At 33.5% G+C, this 21,306-nt stretch overlaps 2 protein-coding genes and 2 long non-coding RNA genes across 4 annotated transcripts in view; 1 reads left to right on the top strand and 3 right to left on the bottom strand.

Annotated features, from left to right (window-relative positions):
• LOC149491348 (uncharacterized) overlaps positions 1-10,244 on the top strand; it is a 55,722-nt gene extending 45,478 nt beyond the window's left edge. Inside the window, exons 4-8 of the mRNA XM_089697569.1 lie at positions 7,469-7,600; positions 7,760-7,947; positions 8,751-8,894; positions 9,097-9,221; positions 9,454-10,244. Of these exons, the coding sequence (XP_089553695.1) occupies positions 7,469-7,600; positions 7,760-7,947; positions 8,751-8,894; positions 9,097-9,221; positions 9,454-9,545 (681 nt within the window). The 3' untranslated portion in view covers positions 9,546-10,244. The remainder of the gene's footprint in view (positions 1-7,468; positions 7,601-7,759; positions 7,948-8,750; positions 8,895-9,096; positions 9,222-9,453) is intronic.
• The window catches only part of LOC149491334 (uncharacterized), a 423,150-nt gene that overhangs the window by 98,465 nt on the left and 303,379 nt on the right, over positions 1-21,306 (bottom strand). The window lies entirely within an intron of this gene.
• LOC149491349 (uncharacterized) lies at positions 1,602-2,725 on the bottom strand. Its single transcript, XR_016315998.1, has 3 exons — positions 2,535-2,725; positions 2,347-2,408; positions 1,602-2,272 (listed from the first exon to the last, which is right to left on the bottom strand). It is a non-coding gene; the product is annotated as an uncharacterized LOC149491349 (long non-coding RNA).
• Uch-L5 (ubiquitin carboxy-terminal hydrolase L5) lies at positions 13,796-20,950 on the bottom strand. Its single transcript, XM_089698185.1, has 7 exons — positions 20,803-20,950; positions 19,857-19,938; positions 16,245-16,308; positions 15,978-16,083; positions 14,523-14,750; positions 14,215-14,372; positions 13,796-14,135 (listed from the first exon to the last, which is right to left on the bottom strand). The coding sequence occupies exons 2-7, from the start codon at positions 19,927-19,929 to the stop codon at positions 13,796-13,798; spliced, it is 969 nt and encodes a 322-aa protein (XP_089554311.1). The 5' UTR covers positions 19,930-19,938; positions 20,803-20,950.

Genomic DNA, 21,306 nt, shown 5'->3' with positions numbered 1-21,306 from the left:
TCGTAAATTTAATATTAATTTTAAATGTTGTTGCGATTGCAACCCAAACATACCAACTTATAGTTAACTACAATGCTAATGTACCTGCTTTGATACCTTTTAGAGCCGTCGGTTGGGAAATAGAGGGAACTAGTAATACAGTATTTGAAAGAAATTGGTCAACTGTTTCCTATCGGTAAGATAGTTATACGGTTACAGGTACACCTCAAGTAAAATCTTATCTTATTTACTAGACCATTTGTTCTAAAGCAGTTGCGACATTTACCGTTTGAAATTAAATATTAGGTTTAGAATGCCGTTTCTTAGGACTTATGAGTATTTATCTAAGCGTGTTGAAATAAGGGGTTTTGACTAGAAACGTTTCATAGCAATTAAATATTAAATGTTTTGTCCTATAGCGGCACGTTCATTAATTGCCTTTATTTGATCGAAAGTTCTTATGTATTATTTAAAATACCTCAGAAATATTAATATTTACGATTAAACAGTACCGTTGTTTGCAACCTCATGCTTCTGCTTTAAGGGAAATTAATTATAATTAATTTTTTTGTATAATAAATAATTTAGAAGATATAATTTAATAACTTGGCTATTGAAGTTGAAATGAAAGCTTAGATCACTTTGTTAAAGCTATTTTTAATATTAAATAGAAAATATGCTTTTACAGAAAATTAGATTTTTTAAGATGTCAACCATAATAAATTTCCTGGACAATTAAGTGTTTAACAGTGCAGAGAAAAGAATTACTGTAACAACTGGTTTTCACGTAATTTGCTGTTTGCCGCGAGAAATGAACGCGCCTACATAATGTTGCTTTTCTTAAGACGATACACAAAAAAAAATCCACTGCTTGGCGGGCGGAGTCTAATAGCTCGCTATCGCGAACGCCGGTGTGCGCGAAGTCATTCTTGCAAACTCGCCGCGCTGCCGCTGGCCGACTCGGGACAAACATGTATGGAGTCGTCATACAGTTATAATATTGTTATACATTTATTCAATTGTTGATTTATTGGTTTTATTTTCTTGCTTTTAAACAAATAATCTTCTTTCCAACAACTACTTAGACATTATTAATAATTATTATTATTTCGTAATGTTTACTTTATTACAAAATAATACAGGTTATAAATAATCTTTAAAATAACAAAAAATATTGTTACTCTGAAAAAATGAAATGGTACTCAATAACGCGGACTACTGAATTGATTTAGATAGAATTTGATGCTGACGTAGATATTACATCATGCCCAGAAATGAAAGGTACTATTTCTGAAAGAAGTTATAAACCCCAATTCTTCTCAGTCAAAGTCAAGAGTGGAAGATATCACTAATACAGTAAAACTGATGCGAAACTTTGGATGTTAATTTGTATATTTTTTTGTTAGTTGTTACTTAATCACGTCAAGACTACATTATCAATTTTGATAAAATATAGCTAATTGCCTGGATTTACACATAGGATACTTTTTATCCGAACTGAACACTTCTGTGGGATAAAACAGGATTCACGATATAACCTAATTCCACGCGGGCAAAGCCGCGGTCGGAATGATATTTTTTTAAATAAAAAAATTGTTTAAAAAAAAACACAAAATAAAATATTGACGCATGTATTTATTTTTTGCACTCTATTATAATTGTAATTATTCATTACAAATAATCAAAATAAAATAGCCAGAACAAAGTTAGGCCCTGGTAGGGTAGGTAGGCAGGTACAGCAATGTGAGACGAACACTGGCTTATTTATACCAATAATAATGTATTATAAACATTAAATTAAGTTTACTTTCTAACAACAAAAATACATAATATTAGCTAATGTGAAAGCGAATCAACCAATCATCCCACAAAAATGAAATGTGCACACAAATATTCATCCAAATCGGTTCATGTCATTAGGAGGAGTGACTGCAGCGCCATCTTCCGGGCCCAATTGTGTTTCCAGATCACCCAGGAACTCAATTTAATATACTTACACAAAATTTTTCGAAATGAAAACTCACATTACTATGTAAATATGAATATAAACCTGTTTTATTACTAAGCAATTTCCCGCACAGGTGTAGTAAGTATAAATGAAATAAATATCAACATCAAATTCTTTATACAACATACTTATCTACCACCTTCTAAGAAATGTAATTCTTGAAATTATTTCGTATTTTTTTTAAATATAATACTACTCCAATGAGCTCCTGTTCCATATTATGTCCGCCATACTTCCACTAAGTTCACCATGATTTTTTATTTCTTTGCACTTTGTTGCTTTTTGCTAAAAATGGAATCATGCGATAAAACCAGTAGAACGTTGATAACATACATTTTTGACTGAATAAAGGTACTTACGAAGGAGTGGGTTCACATTGTGAACAATCAGTGGGTTTATTTTCCTTCTGGATTCCGGATTTCTGAAAAGATTATCTATGCTATAAATGAAAATATCTTACACATTCGTTATGTACTTAAAACAGGGGTACATATCAAACATCGTCTATAATACAATTATCATCAAATTTAAAATAAAACCAACTTACTTCATTAATTTGTTCCAATTGTAAGCATTCTTTTTCCTCCAACCTTTATGTTTCTTCTTCTTATTTTCTTTATTGTCCCCATTTGTCTCATTTTGTCTTATCGTGTTGTCACCCTTTTTTACGATTGCGCGAGCGACACAAGTTCCCCGTGTGACGGCCGTAGCGGGAATGACTCGTGCAGCGATCGGGGTAGGAAGGTACAGGGCGGCTCTCGCTATATTGGCTGGTCGCGCGCTAATTTCAAGTATTTCTTGTTTATTTCAAAACCATCGCATATTTCAAAATTCTAAATCGGTAGACGTATAGGTTGTATATTTTATAGTTAATATCCAAAAAGTCGTAACTTTACGTTTGTTATTTTGAAGATGCCAGAGATTATAAAAAAATAACAATGAGAACTTTGTATTTTTTTTCTATCGAGAAAATATCATGGAATCATGTTTCTAAAACGGTAGACGTATTGTATTACTATTGAACTTTGTTGTCAAGAATTTTCATCACGACAACTTTAATAATATAAAAATTACGAAGGTTTAAAAAGGGCCGTAAATGTTAGAAAAATTAATTCATCACCTTAACGCCCTTCTTATTTCGACATAAATGCTGCTTTAGATATTATAGATCCTTTAAACGTTGTTCTGCAATAAGTATAGAGGAGACATGTATTGCTTTATAGAGTACTAGCTTTCCGCCCGCGGCTTCGCCCGCGTTTTCAAAGAAAAACCCGTTCCCGTAGGATTTCCGGGATAAAACCTATCCTATGTCCTTTATAAAATATCTCTATACCAAATTTCATGCAAATTGGTTCAGTAGTTAAGGCGTGATTGAGTAACAGACAGACAGACAGAGTTACTTTCGCATTTATAATATTAGTATGGATCATTGGAGTGTATCAAATAATAAAAAAATCGACTGGCTTTTAGGGTTGCCTGGAAGAGATTGCTTTTAAGCAATAAGTCCGCCTATTGTACACTTTTCTATTTTATGTATTCATTTATTTTAAATTTCTCTTACATGTACAAATTACAATGAAGTGTCATAAATAAAGAAATAAATAAATGGCTTTTAAAATGATTACCTATCTAATTAGTAAGTAGATATATATGTATTATGATTGATAGAGACAAAGTTAATATTCATAAATTTATCTTCAGATACATTCCTAGTTCATTAACGAAGATTTCATATGATATAGATAGTTTATTTCTAACGTACCTATTTTTATTGTTGAGTTGAAGTCAATTTGTTTTTATTAATTACTATAGGTTCGTGTTGTGCTATTATAATTTGAACTTTAGAATGTGTGAGTAAGCGCTGTATTAAACAAGCTCACATTGTCGTAAGTCATTTGTATATAACTAAATTATGTTTAACTAGCTGCCTCCGCAGAGTGCAGATGTTGCTCTATTGCACCTTTTTCGTGTTTTCTTTCCTTAAAAACCGTCCCGTTAAAAAAATTTTCAGAAGTTTTTGAGCCACCTCAAGTTCTCGCCTAGCAACAAATGGTGATTCATTTTCATTTTATTCCACGTAGCCCCGTTCTAAGTTATCAAGAAAGTAACAAATATTAGGTAATAAAGTAAAAAAGTTACTTCTGATCTCTGTGGGCAACCTACATGTTCCCATTACCCATAACATATTATATTCCGTATACACTGAGCAACTCAACTGGTATTGAAAATGTCACCTATTAGTGAAGTTCCTTACAAGGAAGGTTGTAGTTACGTAAATTTGGTTCAATAGAATGTTACCGCCTTCCGCAGATCTTTATATATAAAAATGAATCGCAAAATGTGTTGGTAAGCGCATAACTCGAGAACGGCTGAACCGATTTCGATAATTCTTTTTTTATTATATTCCTTGAAGTACGAGGATGGTTTTTATGTAGAGAAAACGTAAACATGTACCACGGGCGAAGCCGGGGCGGACCGCTAGTTTAATAATAAAAACTTTAGTTCCCATGAAACCTTTTTTACTTATCACTACTCTGGTTATTGTTTTACGTACCTAGGTACCTTGCTAGGTACTTATAGATGTTGGAATGTTAACTTTACGTGATGCAATTATTTATATATAATATCACTATTGCCTAGAATGAATGACATTTCAAATGGCGCTTGTCAAGAAGCTTATAATATAAGAGCCCACGACGGCCAGACTTTCCTTTCTTTCGGAAAGTTGAAAGTTTCTCTGTATATGTCTCCGATACAGATAAGAACGACCAGCGATTATCAAGTCTGGGTTGTGGTTACTTTGGCAGGAAACAGGTAGTAAGGGTGTATAAAATTGTAACTAACTTTCATTATAGTTTTAAAGCTAAATTTTATATATGTTACTTGGGGACCTATAAAAAGACATTACCTTAAGAGCCAGACAGTTTTCATGGTTCTTACATATGGCCAGACACATTTAAAAAATAACTAACATATCATCAAATTCACATAACTACCTAAAAGCGTAACAAATATGAAATAACCCACTAAAAACATTAGTTAACTATAATTATTAAAAAAATAAAAGTATAATATATAAGTAATAAAGTTATTACTTATCTTTTACTTAGACTTATGTTGATGAAATTTCACGTATCCCGATGACTTTTTTATTGTGTCATCGAGATACGTGAAATTTCATCAACATAAACCCCCGTAAAAGATAAGTAATAACTTTATTACTTATATATTATACTTTATTTTTTTAATAATTATAGTTAACTAATGTTTTAGTGGGTTATTTCATATTTGTTACGCTTTTAGGTAGTTATGTGAATTTGATGATATGTTAGTTATTTTTTAAATGTGTCTGGCTAGATGTAAGAACCATGAAAACTGTCTGGCTCTTAAGGTAATGTCTTTTTATAGGTCCCCAAGTAACATATATAAAATTTAGCTTTTAAACTATAATGAAAGTTAGGTACTATTTTATACACCTTCACTACCTGTTTCCTGCCAAAGTAACCACAACCCAAACTTGATAGTCGCTGGTCGTTCTTATCTGTATAGGAGACATATACAGAGAAACTTTCAACTTTCCGAAAGAAAGGAAAGTCTGGCCGTCGTGGGCTCTTGATCTATTATATCTAATACACTGGAGATTTCAGTATGAACATTAACTTGTAACAAGAAAATATGGCCTTGAATGACGCCTGTATGTTTTTTTATCCCTTTCACACCTAACTTTATATGCTTTCTTTTAAACAATTCCTTCTGTTCTGCTTAAATATTTTTATGTCATTGCCATTGTTATGAATCGTGTACTAAAAAGATATCACTTATATAGCTTATATATATTTTCTTATATACCTATTATGTAGCCTTTTCTAAATGTTATGTGGGTATAATATTTATATATTTACTTACCTTTGCCATTATTCGAATTCGAAATGAATTTATACATACCTATTAACTGCATGAAACTTTTTACATATAAAAATGTTTTAGTGGAATATTTATAAATATTTTAAGTGTATTATGGCAAATATTTATGTACATATATACGCAAATAAAGGGTGCTGCGATTCTCTGCGATCTGCGATCGGCTTGCGATCGATTTTAACGAATATTTACGTGCTTAAGCAAATGGCAGAAATTTATATAAAAAATAAAAATATAAAGGGAAAAGCAGACTCGATAAATTTCCTTCGCGATCTATCTCGATGTTCGCGATAGACTTTATTTTAGAAACGCCGTTAGGGCTGTGGTTAGGGATAGTTTTATCACACCTACGTGATACGTCCTACATAGATAATCTGTTAGGTTGGTATACTATAGAAATATATATAATATATCTTACTATGTACTATAAAAACTCGTCATATTTCTTGTGAACATCCTCTTTTGAACAAATAACCTTTAAACAATAAGCAACATAAGCCGAAAAGAAAATCACTTATCAACGACGAAAGACAACACTTAGAGACTATTAGATAAATAGATGGCTAGCAAGTTTAAAAGGCATACCTATTATAGTTGATATATTAGAACCAGTTAAGAAGAATTCTATTGTTTGCTCTATTTGGTAAAAACCTACGTAGGTTTAATTTAACATAACAATATGATTTTTTTCTTTTTAGTGCAGGATTTTGGTATACATATATAGATGTATACCATGATGTTAATGTAATAGATTCAATTTGTTACTTTGTAAAATACAACCTATAAAATATAACAAAATTATATTGTAGATTTGAAGTTGAATGCTATCTTGATGAACGATATCGTTTACATAGGAATATTATTCGCGCGTTATAAACCCGTAGTAGGTACGTACCACAGACATGTATCAAGTACGTACCTAATAAATCAAATGAACTTATAGGTACTGAGCCTAAGCTCCTTCTGTAACCTACTTAGTCTTCCACAAATAATTAAATAGTACGTATTTACTTTAAGTAATTAAGGTTTTGTACCTTTCTGTGTTGATATTTTGTTATTTTATTGTATAACGTGTATTGTGTTATTTAATTGCAAATTGATTATACCTACATATTTAGATAAATTAATTCGAATGTTTGCCATTGCAGATAAGATAAGTTCCTCATTTTGCAACAATAGGAACAAATGCTTGAAATTCGTTTTATAAGTTTTAATAACAATAGCTTTATCATATTATCACTTATCAATGCTGGTAATTTTAATAAAATGCCTACATAATACATATATATTATTATGAAAAACGGAAATGAAAGCAACAAAGCATAACATTATAAAAATGTATATATTTTATGATAACTTTATTGAATTACTTACCATATTGTTACGTTCGCATATAAACATGATTGATTGATTGAATCACTTTATATGATTTTAAATGCGTCGCGATGTATGTTGTGCTATTACCTAAGGCTGTGCGGGTTGCGCAAGGCGCGTACGCTCTAGCGAATGTGTTGACGCAGCGATGACTTAGATGGCAATAAAATATATTACTCTTTTCAGGGTTTCTCCTGTGTGGATCTACTGAATGCTGGCATGCGAGAATCTGGGGTGTATTACCTGCAGATTCGTGGAACAACATACTGGTTCTTAAAAGTCTTCTGTGAACAAGCTGTAGCCGACGGCGGTTGGACGGTTAGTCCACACTCCACACATATCTAATGTTTATTTTTGCAATCATGACTTTTACTTAGACCTCTTGCACTTTGATAATCAAATAACATCAGAGTATTTATGTAATATAACATATTCTTTTTTAAGTAGATCAGTATTTAATTTAATAAATTTTACCAGGTTATACACCGTCGAGATGACTATGGAACTCCAGCTGAAAATTTCAATAGAGACTGGAGCGATTACAAGAACGGCTTCGGTGACCCAAGCAAAGAGTTCTGGCTTGGAAATGAAAATATATACATGCTGACTAATAACGATGATTATATGCTTCGTGTGGAACTTGAGGACTTTGATGGTAACAAGAGGTAAATCCTAACCAAATATAGATATTATGCTTTTTAATTTTTATAGTAAGTAGTTAGGTATATAGTGATCGTTGTTAGTGTCGTGAAGTTACTACAAAAATTATATTTGCATATACAATTGACATATCTATATATATAAAATTCTCGTGTCACAATGTTAGTCTGCATACTCCTCCGAAACGGGTGGACCGATTCTCATGAAATTTTCTGTGCATATCGGGTAAGTCTGAGAATCGGCCAACATCTATTTTTCATATGTACCACGGGCGAAGCCGGGGCGGACCGCTAGTACATATATAAAAGACTGATTATTGAAAACTCAAGTATTGAAAATAAAATCGCCGTACTATATAAACGCCGTATAACAAAACAAAATCCTGCGTCGCGTCTGTCTATCGGTTCGCGATAAACTCAAAAACTGCTGCACCAATTTTCATTCTCCTTTCAGTTTTCACCTGATCTAAGGTTTTCACCAATACATAGAGTTTTAAGGGATAGAGTTCTAATCAATCGGGATAGGATAAACTAATAAGTGCTAAATAACTCGTTTTTTATTCTATATCTATATATCTTTTAAATGCCATATTTTTCTAATCTTTTAAACGAAGAAAATAAATTTGGCCCCGTGTTTAACTCTCTCAATATTACAACATAGGTACTGATACATAATATAGCCAGTGTCTCTAAAATTTTCTTTGAAATATCTTCAAAGTACTGAATTCGTTCTCTTTCATTTTTATATCAGTAAATAGGTATCTATAGATTGACAGTCTGGTTTATTTATACACTATTAATTTTAACAGATACGCGCAATATTCGCACTTCAAGATTTACTCTGAAGCGGAATACTACAAACTAGAGATAGATGGGTATGAGGGTAACGCTGGAGACTCCCTCAATGATCCGTGGTACGGATCCAACAACAGTCCCTTCTCGACGTATAACAGGTGAGCTTATAAATGACTCATGTCTATTACTTAGACCATTATGTTTTTGCATAGTTAGTATGAAAAATGAAAAATACATGTAAATATTAAATAATGAAAATAATCAAAATAGCCTTCAACAAGCCTGTTGAGGAACAATTATTTGAATCTACATAGATTTTACATAAAATTAACTTGTCCTCAATTTTTCATTGTATTACAGAGATAATGACAGATCGTCATTAAACTGCGCGTCAATGCTGAAAGGTGGTTGGTGGTGGAAGTCATGTGGACGTGGCCTCAACGGCTTATATCTTCATGACCCACAAGATCTTACAGCCAGACAAGGTAACAACGGAACAAATTTAAATCACAAAACTAATAAGTAATTGGACACAATATTGTTCCATATTTCCTTACCTTTAGTGAACTGTGAACTTCGTCCAACTTGGTTATTTTACTGTTTACTCTTCGACGAATGTTGCTCTAATGAAAAAAATCCTTAAATACTATTATTGAATAATATCAAGCTTTATATCTTAGTTTGCAAAAACAGTACCTACAAAACACTTTTTTACAGGTATCGTGTGGTTCCGTTGGAGAGGTTGGGACTACACCCTGAAGAGAGCATCCATGATGATAAAGCCGAAGGGCATCCAACCAGCAACGTGAACCCTTCCAATGTGACTTCAAGAACTAAAACTTTTACTCAGCCTCTGTTTTGTTCGTATGTGGATTCTGAACTAAATTAACAAACGGTATTACGCTTATTTACGAAACACAAAACTATTGTAAAATTATCATAAACATACACACATCCATTCTCTCATCTAGCGTAGAAATATTACAAAATTATAATGTCAAGGAATACCTCGTATTATTAGGTATCTACTTTCTTTTAATTGTTTAATATTTATTTACTTAATTAGGCAATATGCCTATAGACATAAAATTCGCTTTTAATTGAGAAATCGAATCCACGTAACGAACTAGAACATAGCAGGCAGCTCATCGCTCAAATTGATGTACCTATAACTATTACTCTATCATTCAAATGTCTCTATGTAAATAATTCCCTTTGACTCATTATCACAAAATCACTATTGTTGTCTTCGTCATCAAACCAATTATCCCTGTATTGTAAATAACAGAACCTGAATGCGCTAAATATGTGCCACAAACTCCCAATTTTCATTAATTTATTATCATAACTTGATACATATAAATTCGTTAATTAGCTTTATAATATTAGGTAGTTGTAAGAGAAAGATAAAATTAAGATGTAAATAATTGTAAATTTATTATAATAATTCAAATACTTTTTGGCGAAATTAATGTCCCTCCATAATAAGACGGTGATTATTATTGATTATAAATTATATTGTGTTGTCCCTATTATACAGGGTGTCCCAAAAAGTAGTGATGAACAGAAGCTGGGAGTTAGAGGACCTAGAGGGCTATCCGAATCACCACCATGTATGTTATGCGATTTTTCGTATTTTCGGAGTTATGACGTTTTTTTTCAATTTTTCACCTATCGCCGAGTACGATGATATTTTCACTCATGGTGACGTCAATTATTGCGGAAGATGCTTGATTTTTTTTGTGTGCCAAGCTGAAAGATAGGCCAATTCAGTATGGTAACATTTACCATCGTTAGATCTTTGAATGGAATAAAAAAAAGAATTAAATACCAAGAAAGATAAAATTACCCAGTATGTTCACCACTTCAAGGGCCCGTAAAAAAATAAAATCACATAAAAAAAGTTTTCCGTTTGGCTTTTAAAAACTTGCTCTATCTATCAGGTAGCTACCCTGAAAATTTCATTTTATTATTCAGAAGGCTTCAATCGAAAAATTGAAATCTAAATGTGGTAAGTGCAAAAATTGAATTAACATGATGATTAATAAAAACAAATTAAAACCAATAACTAGGTGTTTAATTACCAGAAATTTTTAAAATGACCCCGCTGTTGCTCAATGCAAGTGCGACATCACCGTAAAAAGTTGTCTTTTAAATGTCTGAATGCCATTTTATCATTTTTAATGGTTTCTTTTGCTACTATGAATTTCAGGGTTATTTCGTCCAAATTGTGGCAGTCTCTCGTCTTTGTAGAAAAAAATCAATAGGGTTTATGTCCGGGGACCGTGGAAGCCAGGCTGAAGGACAAAGATACCCTGAAAGATGCATTGGTCGTTGCAGCCTGCGCATGCGCCGGTGATGCCTGCCTTAAAGCCTGACCTCCACGGTCCCTCGACCTAAACCCCATTGATTTGTTTCAATGGGGATACTAAAAAGACCTCGGCTACTTGAGAGAATGCCACAATTTGGACGAAATAACCCGAAAATTCATAGTAGCAGATGAAACCATTAAAAATGTTAAAAGGGCATTCAGACATTTAAAAGACAACTTTTTACGGTGATGTCGCACTTGCATTGAACAACAGCGGGGTCATTTTAAAAATTTCTGGTAATTAAACACCTATTTAATGGTTTTAATTTGGTTTTATCGATCATCATGTTAATAAAATTTATGCACTTACCACATTTTGATTTCAATTTTTCGATTGAAGCCTTCTGAATAATAAAATGAAATTTTTAGGGTAGCTACCTGATAGATAGAGCAAGTTTTTAAAAGCCAAATGGAAAACTTTTTTTTATGTGATTTTATTTTTTTATGGACCCTTGAAGTTGTGAACATACTGGGTAATTTTATCTTTCTTGGCATTTAATTCTTTTTTTTATTCCATTCGAAGATCTAACGATAGTAAATGTTACCATACTGAATTGGCCTATCTTTCAGCTTAGCACACAAAAAAAAATTAAGCATCTAGCGCAATAATTCACGTCACCATAAATAAAAATCTCATCGTACTCAGCGATACATGAAAAATTGAAAAAAATGTCATAACTCCGAAAATACGAAAAATCCTATAACATACATGGGGGTGATTCGGATAGCCCTCTAGGTCCTCTACCTCCCAGCTTCCGTTCATCACTACTTTTTGGGACACCCTGTATTTTGCCAACATATACATATAAATGTAATATGTATACCTACATCTGAATAACTTGGACCTGGCATAGTGGTAATCTATGTACTTAATATGTATCGCCAAAAGATTTTTTCTAGTTTTTGACACAAATTATATTAAATTACTACAAGGCAACAACGATAATTCTTACTCCTAAAAATATTATAGATATATATTGTAATACCCTTTCTGGAGTTAAATAACCACCATTATGTCAGGAATTTTAATTCTAATAGGAGATTAAGAAAATACAAGTTAAAAGCCAATTAAATTTATTTCTATTATTTAATGAACAAGTTTAAAAGGTAAAATCATTTAAATGACAGTAGTTACCATAAAAATTGTATTTTTTTTTAAGATTCAAGAAGCATTCAAAGCAATTCCGCCACAAATAATATTAATTTAAATCTTATGGTAATACTTATTTATGATCCTAATGATTTTTGCCTTTGACGCCTGCTCGAACAAACATCTGATCGAAATGTATATTTTTATAATATATTTACGTATGAAAATAAATTTAGTTTTTATTTCAATTGTCGAATTATTAATCAGATAAAATCAGATTCGCTACCGACATAGACACCTAAAGTTAATTCTACCTACAGAGGAGAAAGCAGAACAGCACGACGACAAATGTAACAGGAAGTTACTATAATCACATAAAACATGTCTGTTTAACGCATAACTCTATTGAAACTACTTGTATCATATTATGTACCTATAGCCTATACTTCTGAACCAATTCATCGCTGTGGTTGTCAATCTAGCAACTGTAATATTTATAATAATTACAGATCGTAAGGTGAAGTTAACTATCCCGACGACAAGGGGGTCACTAATTACACAATACATATATTATAATGGCATGCCTTAAATCCTAGCATGGGCACAAATGTGGCTGCCAATAGTAGTTTCCTAATCCTTACAATTAAGACGATGATTCTTCGTCATACATACGATTTATCTTTTTATATTTAAGTATTTTAATTAAGTTGAATATACCTACATGAAATACATGATTTATTTTGCCAAATCACTATCAGATTAATATACATACAATATATTTACAGAGGATATCGCATAAATGCGTAACAGGACAGTTACGTTAAGAGAAGATTTTTTTATCTTAAATTTAATAATACAATAAGTAATTTAAAAACATAACTGTACCCATCACATTCACATGCATGGTCACAATATTACAAATTACATTTACCAAAAAATGACAACGTTTTATTACTATTGAATGTTTATCTAGCACATTATCTTATTATATTAATTTTTCGCTACATAACAAATTACATCTTATTAACTTTTAATTCCGTAAGTTTACTAACGTTTACGTCAATGTTATGCAATGATCGACAAAATGTTCTCACTTATGTTCGTTTCCAATGATCGCTATTGAATACCAATCAGTACGTGCACTACACTGGGGTTCACTCGGGCTCCTTGTTGGGCTCGCGCTTGTTGGCGTCGTCGGGAAGGTTGAAGAACTTGCTGACGTCGAACTCGTCGCCGTCGAGCAAGTCGTCGCGCGGCATGTCGTCCACTTCAAGGAAGCCGTCGTCGACCATGCCCTGCACGTCGTAGATGTTGTTGCGGTCGAAAGTGGGCGGTAGGATCACGTCCTTGAGGATCTCGTCGGGCTCCATGAGGCCGAGGCCGAGCGAGTCGTGCGTGTCCATGAGGCTGGGCTCGAACATGTCGTGCTGGCCCAGCGGGTATGTCTGCAGCGAGTCGTGGTTCTCTGTGAATATGGTGTCTAAGTCGGCTAACGTATACATATTTTCCGAGTCGGGGAGCACTCGGGAGGGACTGGACTGCGAGGAGGTGCGAGCGTGACGCTCGCGGGCGGGACGGGCTCCCGCCCTTTTTTCGTGTTATACTTTTAATTTCTTTTGACACTTCTTCGAAATACGCTCCTTGGCCTTCTCGTAAAGGGGAACCAGCTTCTTCTCCTCGGCCAACACTTTGAGCAGTGTAATGATGAAGGGCAGGTAGTTGTGCCTCCGCCTCGCCATTTCTTGTTTATATTTACACATTTTCGCGTCTTCGAACTCTATTAGCATTTTCAGTCTTCTGATCTCGTTCTCGACGTCGTCTGTCTCCATGCCGAGCATGTTATTTTCGTTAAGTAACTCGTCAATTTGACGTTCGTATATCATTTTTCTGTTCGATACGATCGCCATTAGATTAAAATGCACTTCACCTTCAGTATATCTGCAATAAAACATTCAGGGTGAAATTTCATAAAATTATTAAAAAAAATTACTGAAAGAAATATCATTCATAAACGTACGTGTTAATTCTTTTAATAATGATGGGGCGAACGACGTTCAGCCAATCCTGATCGGCACCTACTGGGCCATGATCAATGGGTCCTTCGCGTAGACCGTCCAGTTCGTACAGTCGCCCGTCGATAGCCGTATATCCAACAAAATGGTATGCGTCTTCGTCCTAGAAAAGATCGTAGGTAATAAATTATTCAATTTGCTGTACAATAACTGATTTTTTTTCAGATATTTCGCTATGCAAAAGTATAAGAAAATAATGTTTCTTGTAAACTAGTTATTTTATGCCAAATAACAGCATGGAGAAAAAACATACCTTTACTGGCATTTTCCGATCAATCTCGAATAATGTCTGTTGTGCCATCGAGTTGTGAGCCGCTCGAATCGTCTGCGAGTTGCTGAGAGTGAGCCCACGCATTTTGGGGTCAAACGACATACTGAACTCCTTCAGCTTAGTCAGTTCTGGGCCCAGATCGACGTCTGGGTGGTTGCAGTTTAGTAATAAGCTGATAACTGCTTGTGTTGCACACGCGTTGTTTATAACCTAAAATAATCAATATATTAACTAAAAAACACGTTTTAACTCAATAATTTGCAACATATTGTGACCGATCCTTGATATTAAAGTGTACAAAGTGTGAATTACTGGCCATTTAAAGTGGGTCAAAATCGAGTCTAAAGGAGTCGGTTACACATTGTAAAAACGTGTTAATTATATTATTGCTCCTGATTTAATAAACCATTTAAATAGTTTTTATCGTCGACGAAAATAGATCGATTAATTATTATAAATATTTTACGCAGAAGTCACATCAGCCCATAGTGCTATTTATAAGTTAAAATACTTCATTATGTTGGTAATTATTATTTAGATAAGCGCAGAATGGAATCGCAGTTACAGAGTAATGGCAGCGATTGCAGCAGTGGCTATTATTAACACAATTGACACGTTATGTATACTTTTTTATTGAATGTAAAATGAATGAATAATGAAAATCAAGTACGCCAGCAGCAAAGCCCTCAAATATCGCATTATGAAAGCTATATTTTCGTATAATATTGGTCTAACTAAAATTCCATTTTCATGCAAGTAAGTGCATTACACATAGAAATCTAAATAACAAGACACTAGAAGTCGTAAGCGTGCGTGACCTTGTCGCCACTCAGGTGATTTGCACATCACCAGTGCATTCGTCACTGTTCAGTTGCTCTGGAGACGTATGAGTGTATACATGGTGTGTTTCAGCAATTCCCATTGCGGAAATTCTTCCACAAGTTGTAATTATACTTATAAAGGAATAATATTTCATCGGAAAATATATTTTTTTAGAAATAATGCCGTTTTTCCTTAAAATTATAGAATATTTACAAGTATTACGAGTGTCACCATAGTAATCGAAATAACAATGAATGACACAGTCGACCATTCTTATTATCACGTTTGTTCGTATTGGAGCAAAAAGTCTCATATACTTAGGGATGTTATTCTAAAATAAACCGTAAATTCGAGCGTTAGGATACATATTCAAAAGCTTAATTTAATAGATAAGTTAGTTTTCACTAAAATCAAGCTGTCCAATAAAAGGCATAGTTTACTTGTGTGTACTGTTTAGCTTTCGGTTTGAATGTGTTGATTTTGGCGACAGCGGTTTTCATACGAATTATGACATTCTAGCACTTCTATGTGTCTTGTTATTTAGATTTCTATGGCATTATACATATACAGCAATAATCTTCCTATAACTAATTATTATTATCTGTCCAGTCTTACCTGCTTCGCAAAATATATTTTCTGAATTCGATCATCTGTGACAACGGAGTTAGATGGCTCCTCATGTTGAACATATTTGAATAAGAATATAAGTCCGTGTACTGGCCTAAAACAAACATACACAGTCAAGTAATCTCTTCATATTTAAAATGATGTATACAATGAGACACTGAATAAATTGTAAGATAAATTATTATTATAAAAATTAAGTCTACTACAATTAAACTATGGTTGTCTCTTACTTTATAATCAGTCATAATTTCTTACCTTAAGTTTTCAAATATGCCGTCATCAATTGTCCACATTTCTTCAACTTGAACCCCCTTTACACCTATAAAATTGATAATAAAAATATTGATTTAAATAACAGCTATGTAAAAAATAAGTTATAAAAAGAAATATAAAAGGCAAAACAGATAATATTTATTTTTTTTAAGAGACAGAGTGATTCAAGAGGAAGGTTTATATGTATAATAACATCCATCAAATAGTGGAGAAGTACTGTTATTTTTGAGGTTTATAATGCGATGTCGTAAAAAATTACATTTTTTCCGCTTACATTGCAAACGCAGGCTGAACCCTACGAGTTTTATCAAAATAATGTACTAACTACTAAGGGTGTCTTCCGATATGCACTGCAACCACTGCACAGTGCTATCACTGTAGAAAAATTCGTTCCGTTATGGACTGCCAGTATACTGCCGCAGTACCCTAGGGAAATTTATGACGTCATTAATCGCCGCCATATTCTACTGTGAGCACTGGCGTTTTCGAGGTAAGGTAGGTAGGTAGGCAGTACTTTGAACACGTGATCAGTCCACAGAGCAAGTAATAATTAATATGATCAGTCAAAACCACTCGAGTGCCTAACGTCTTATAAACAAAGCTACAGTATAATCAGAAAATTTTAAAGTTCTGTAATTAGTTTGGATTAATAAATAAAACAATGGAAGAATTGCAAAAATTAACTTTATTAGACTGTGTTGAAAATGTTCAATACGAGCTGAAAGTTCTTTTTTATTCTTTTTTATGAAAAAGTACTTACTTTTATTATATTATAAATTCAATTTACAATTAATATTAATTAAAATATTTTTAATTGGACAGTACTCCAAAACAGTTTATTTTTATGTTCTAGAAAACTTTAATACACTCATTTGAATGCTGCGTCAAAAAATGCGGCTGACAGTATACTGGATTGCGTTCCGTTTTAAATCGTAACCAGCATAACTGGCTATAAAGGAACGGCTTCACAGTATACTGAATTGACGTCACACCTTACAGTGGTCGCAGTGCATAACGGAATACACCCTAGGTATTATACACATTGAAAAGGTCTACAGAAAAGTCCGCGGTGGTATATGTCTATCTCTTAGAGCGAGCGCCCACGAGCAACTTAGTTGCCCGGCAACTATTTTGTCTCTGTCGCTGTCTCCTCGCAAAGTTTTGAACGATGCGCTCACGAAAGCGACAGCAACGCAACTTTTTCTTCAAAATTTTCTGCATTTATCAACATGGTTTTCGAAGAGACGGTTGTGGTCTGTGCTCTTGTCCCGCATAGTTCCCATTCCCGTGGGATTTCCGGGATAAAACCTATCCTATGTGTTAATCCAAGTTATCCTCTATATGTGTGCTAAATTTCATTGTAATCGGTTCAGTAGTTTATGCGTGAAAACTGAAAAACCTTTTTATAATATTAGTATAGATATGTAATTGTAATTGAAAAAAGTTCAGTAAATGTGCAGTTCCAACAAAACGAAATAACATATTTTTTATGGCGTCGTTACTAGATTACGTTGCTGAATTTTGTTGAACTGTCAATGTTGCCTATTAAAATGGCTCTACTATAGACAGAAAAACTACTAATAATAACAATAACTTCATTAAAAACAATATTATTAATTATTATTAATTTATTACATAGGTTTGAAGTCGGTGCCAAGCACTAAGCACTTAGTAAAGCCCGTGCACCGACATCAAACCTTTGTAGTAAATAACACATCTAGGTAAATAATATGTAGTAATTAATAATATCAAATCTTTTTTATTTTTTACTTTTCCGTCTTTGAGGTCGGTTGTTTTTAACGAAGTTATTTTTATTTAATATTTTTTAGTGTATTTTTCAACACGAATCAAACGAGCCCAAACTCGATAAAGCTGAGACAATATATTATTACTAAGCCACCTTCCGATTCCATCATCAAATCAGCTCTATGTCATAATAATGTTTCATCGCTATCCAATTTACATACGTATACAAAATTTCAGCTCAATCGGTTACTTGGAAATGAATCAAAGTTACTTGGTACATTTCAATTAAGTCATCGAGAAAAGACAAAAATGCTCACAAAATAAAAACTACTGGGCTTATCCGAATAAAATTTATGGGACCAATTCCACACCATTCCGCATCAAACTAAAAAAGAATCACGTAAACCGGTTCAAAAACCTCCGAGTAATCGGTGTACATACATAAAAAAATATACCGGCAGAATTGATAACCTCCTCCTTTTTTTTGAAGTCGGTTAAAAACTACCGAGTACGAGAATAAATACGATGACACAAATACGTACTATCGCTACGCCGGTTACGCGGCAACTGGCCGGCGGCCGCCGACAGGCAACATTTTTGTCGCCGTGCGCGCACTTGCATTGAAACCAATAGATAGGGCGACAGTTGCGTCGCGGGCTTGTCTCCGAACCCGCGGACAAAAAAGTCTCCCGGGAGTTGCGTCGCTACGTACGCGCACTTTCATACTAGCCCATGGCTGGAGAGACAAAATAGTTGCGGAGACAAAATTGTTGCGGAGACAAAGTTGCTCGTGGGCGCTCGCTCTTATGGATAACCCACAATAACTTTTTTTTGTCATTTACTTTTTACGACAAATAATGGCTAATTTTCGAAGCGATTGTAACCAATAAAGCATTAATCCTTAACCAATTAAATACCTTGAATACATTGTTCATTTAATATAGATCTATTTGGCCCTTTACACCGTATGATTTAAATGAATATTTTCGAAGATATTACAGACTAGCTTTCCGCCTGCGGCTTCGCCCGCGTTTTCAAAAAAAAACCCGCATAGTTCCCGTTCCCGTGGGATTTCCGGGATAAAACCTAGCCTATGTCACTCAGAAATGATGTAGCTTTCCAACAGTGAAAGAATTTTTCAAATCTGCCAAGTAGTTTCGGAGCCTATTCAATTCATACAAACAAACAAACAAAAAATCAAACCTTTCCTCTTTATAATATTAGTATAGAGTATAGATTTAAAAATTGCGGGACGTAGCGTTTGCGGCGGTACCGGCCGGCCGCCCGGCTATCTATTTTATACCCGTGCGAAGCCGGAGCGAGCGGGCCGCTATGTTTTTATATACAAGCACGACATTCACAGTTTTTCTGTAGTGTATTTGGTATCAGCATTGCACCCGTGCGAAGCTGGGGCGGGTCGCTAGTGTACTATAAAACACATTTTGTTTCTAGAAACAAAATGTGTTTCTGTTTTATAGTATAGAAATGGCCGTATTTACTTGGCTTTCGTATTTTCTCTACTTAAGAACTTTCCATGGGCCCTTAATACTATGTTTCGCCATGCATGCATCTATACCAAATAGTTTCAATACCAAAATTAAAATGATAGCTACTGTTAAAAAAAAAGCTTTAAGAATATTGAAAAGATCACAATTAAAATTTTTATGTGCAGATATATTATGCAAAATTTATATAATATGCTTGTTTCTTTTTTCTTTCTTTCATTCTCTGTCTCACACAAAAACCAACCAATGCAACCTTTTGTCTTTTGATCTAGTCACTGCTATGATAAAAAATATTTAAACAAAATTAAGTACATGCAAATTAGAAAGTAAAATAAATTCTTACCAAATTTTTTTATTAGTTCTGTAAATACTCCAGGGTCACTTTCTATAAGACACCAATCACCGGCAGACTCCATGGTGAAGTCCTATTGGTAAAATATAATTAGGAAACTTTCATAATTTCTCTACATGTCGCTCTTTTCATCTATTTCAAAAAAGGATGAGGTACACAATACAACTTTAATGATTACTGTTGTTGTTTGATTTGGAGAACTGTCTTTTATGATTCTTTTTTTATTCAAAGTAACTTACTGCTTTATCTTAATAATTAATATATATAAATCTCGTGTCACAATGTTTGTCCTCAATGGACTCCTAAACCACTTAACCAATTATAATAAAATTCGCACACCATGTGCAGTTCGATGCAACTTGAGAGATAGGATAGTTTAAACATGTAGGTACCACGGGCGAAGCCGGGGTGGACCGCTAGTATATAATATAAAAATTTATTGACACTCGATGCGCAAAATTCCCCCACTACATCACTTTTTGTCAAAGAAGTTTGCCAGTAGATAAGCTCTTTTTTACATTAATAGACATAATAAGTTTGACCACAGTCCCACCTGATGGAAAGTGGTGACAAGGTCTTAACTGGTAAGTTACGTCTAGAAAGTACTTGTTAATTGGTCATTTGAATGTACTTCTCTAGAAAGATAGACGCCGGCAGGGAATTCTACTCTTTTAAAGTTCGCTATAAAAAAGGAAAGCGTGCGAGCAAATTAAATGCACATTTTATTTAATTCATTCTTACAAATCGCGAGGTGAATAGCTCAATTGAGAACAATTGTTTTCTTTTCAAAAATATGTTAGTTACATCGTATAAATTTATTGATTCTAATCTAGAACAACCCACCCGGTCTCGGAAAAACAACAAAATCGATATTTGAAAACAAAGTATAAAAAAATTATGTATTAAAGCGTCGTTTCTAATACATAATTGAACTTACCTGGCTCTATATCCCAAAGTATGTGTGACTATAGAAAGCTTTTGAGTGGAAGGATCATAAAAATAGTAAAAATACGATCGTGACGAGACACAATCACAATTTTTTCCATCACAAAATCACAATTCATGAATCATGAATACTGACTAGTGAGGTTCGAATGTGACAGAGATGGCAGAGACTGAATCGGCAATTTTCAACCAAGTAGGTATCTATTTTTAATGGACATTTACTCGTTTTTTGTTTAGATTTCTAAAACGACATCAATGTATATTTTTAAATTTTAATTATTAAATTAAACATACGTACATTAATTATATTTTAAAAACAACAGTAAGACATGTGGCAGTGTCATATTACCACATACGAGTACTAAATAAATGAGGACAATATATTTATCGATATTGAACGTTAAAATTTTCAATATCTATGTGTAAATAATATAAAACCTTAAAATTTATTATAAATCTCGAATCTGTTTAATCGGTTTCATATCGATAACATGCC

Source organism: Colias philodice, chromosome 1 (assembly GCF_061535455.1).
Source record: "Colias philodice isolate Cphi_HAF_F1 chromosome 1, ilColPhil1 Martin Lab GWU primary, whole genome shotgun sequence".
Classification (NCBI taxonomy): domain Eukaryota; kingdom Metazoa; phylum Arthropoda; class Insecta; order Lepidoptera; family Pieridae; genus Colias; species Colias philodice.
The sequence above is the reverse complement of the archived record's forward strand: the minus strand, read 5'-3'. Positions and strand labels throughout refer to the sequence as shown.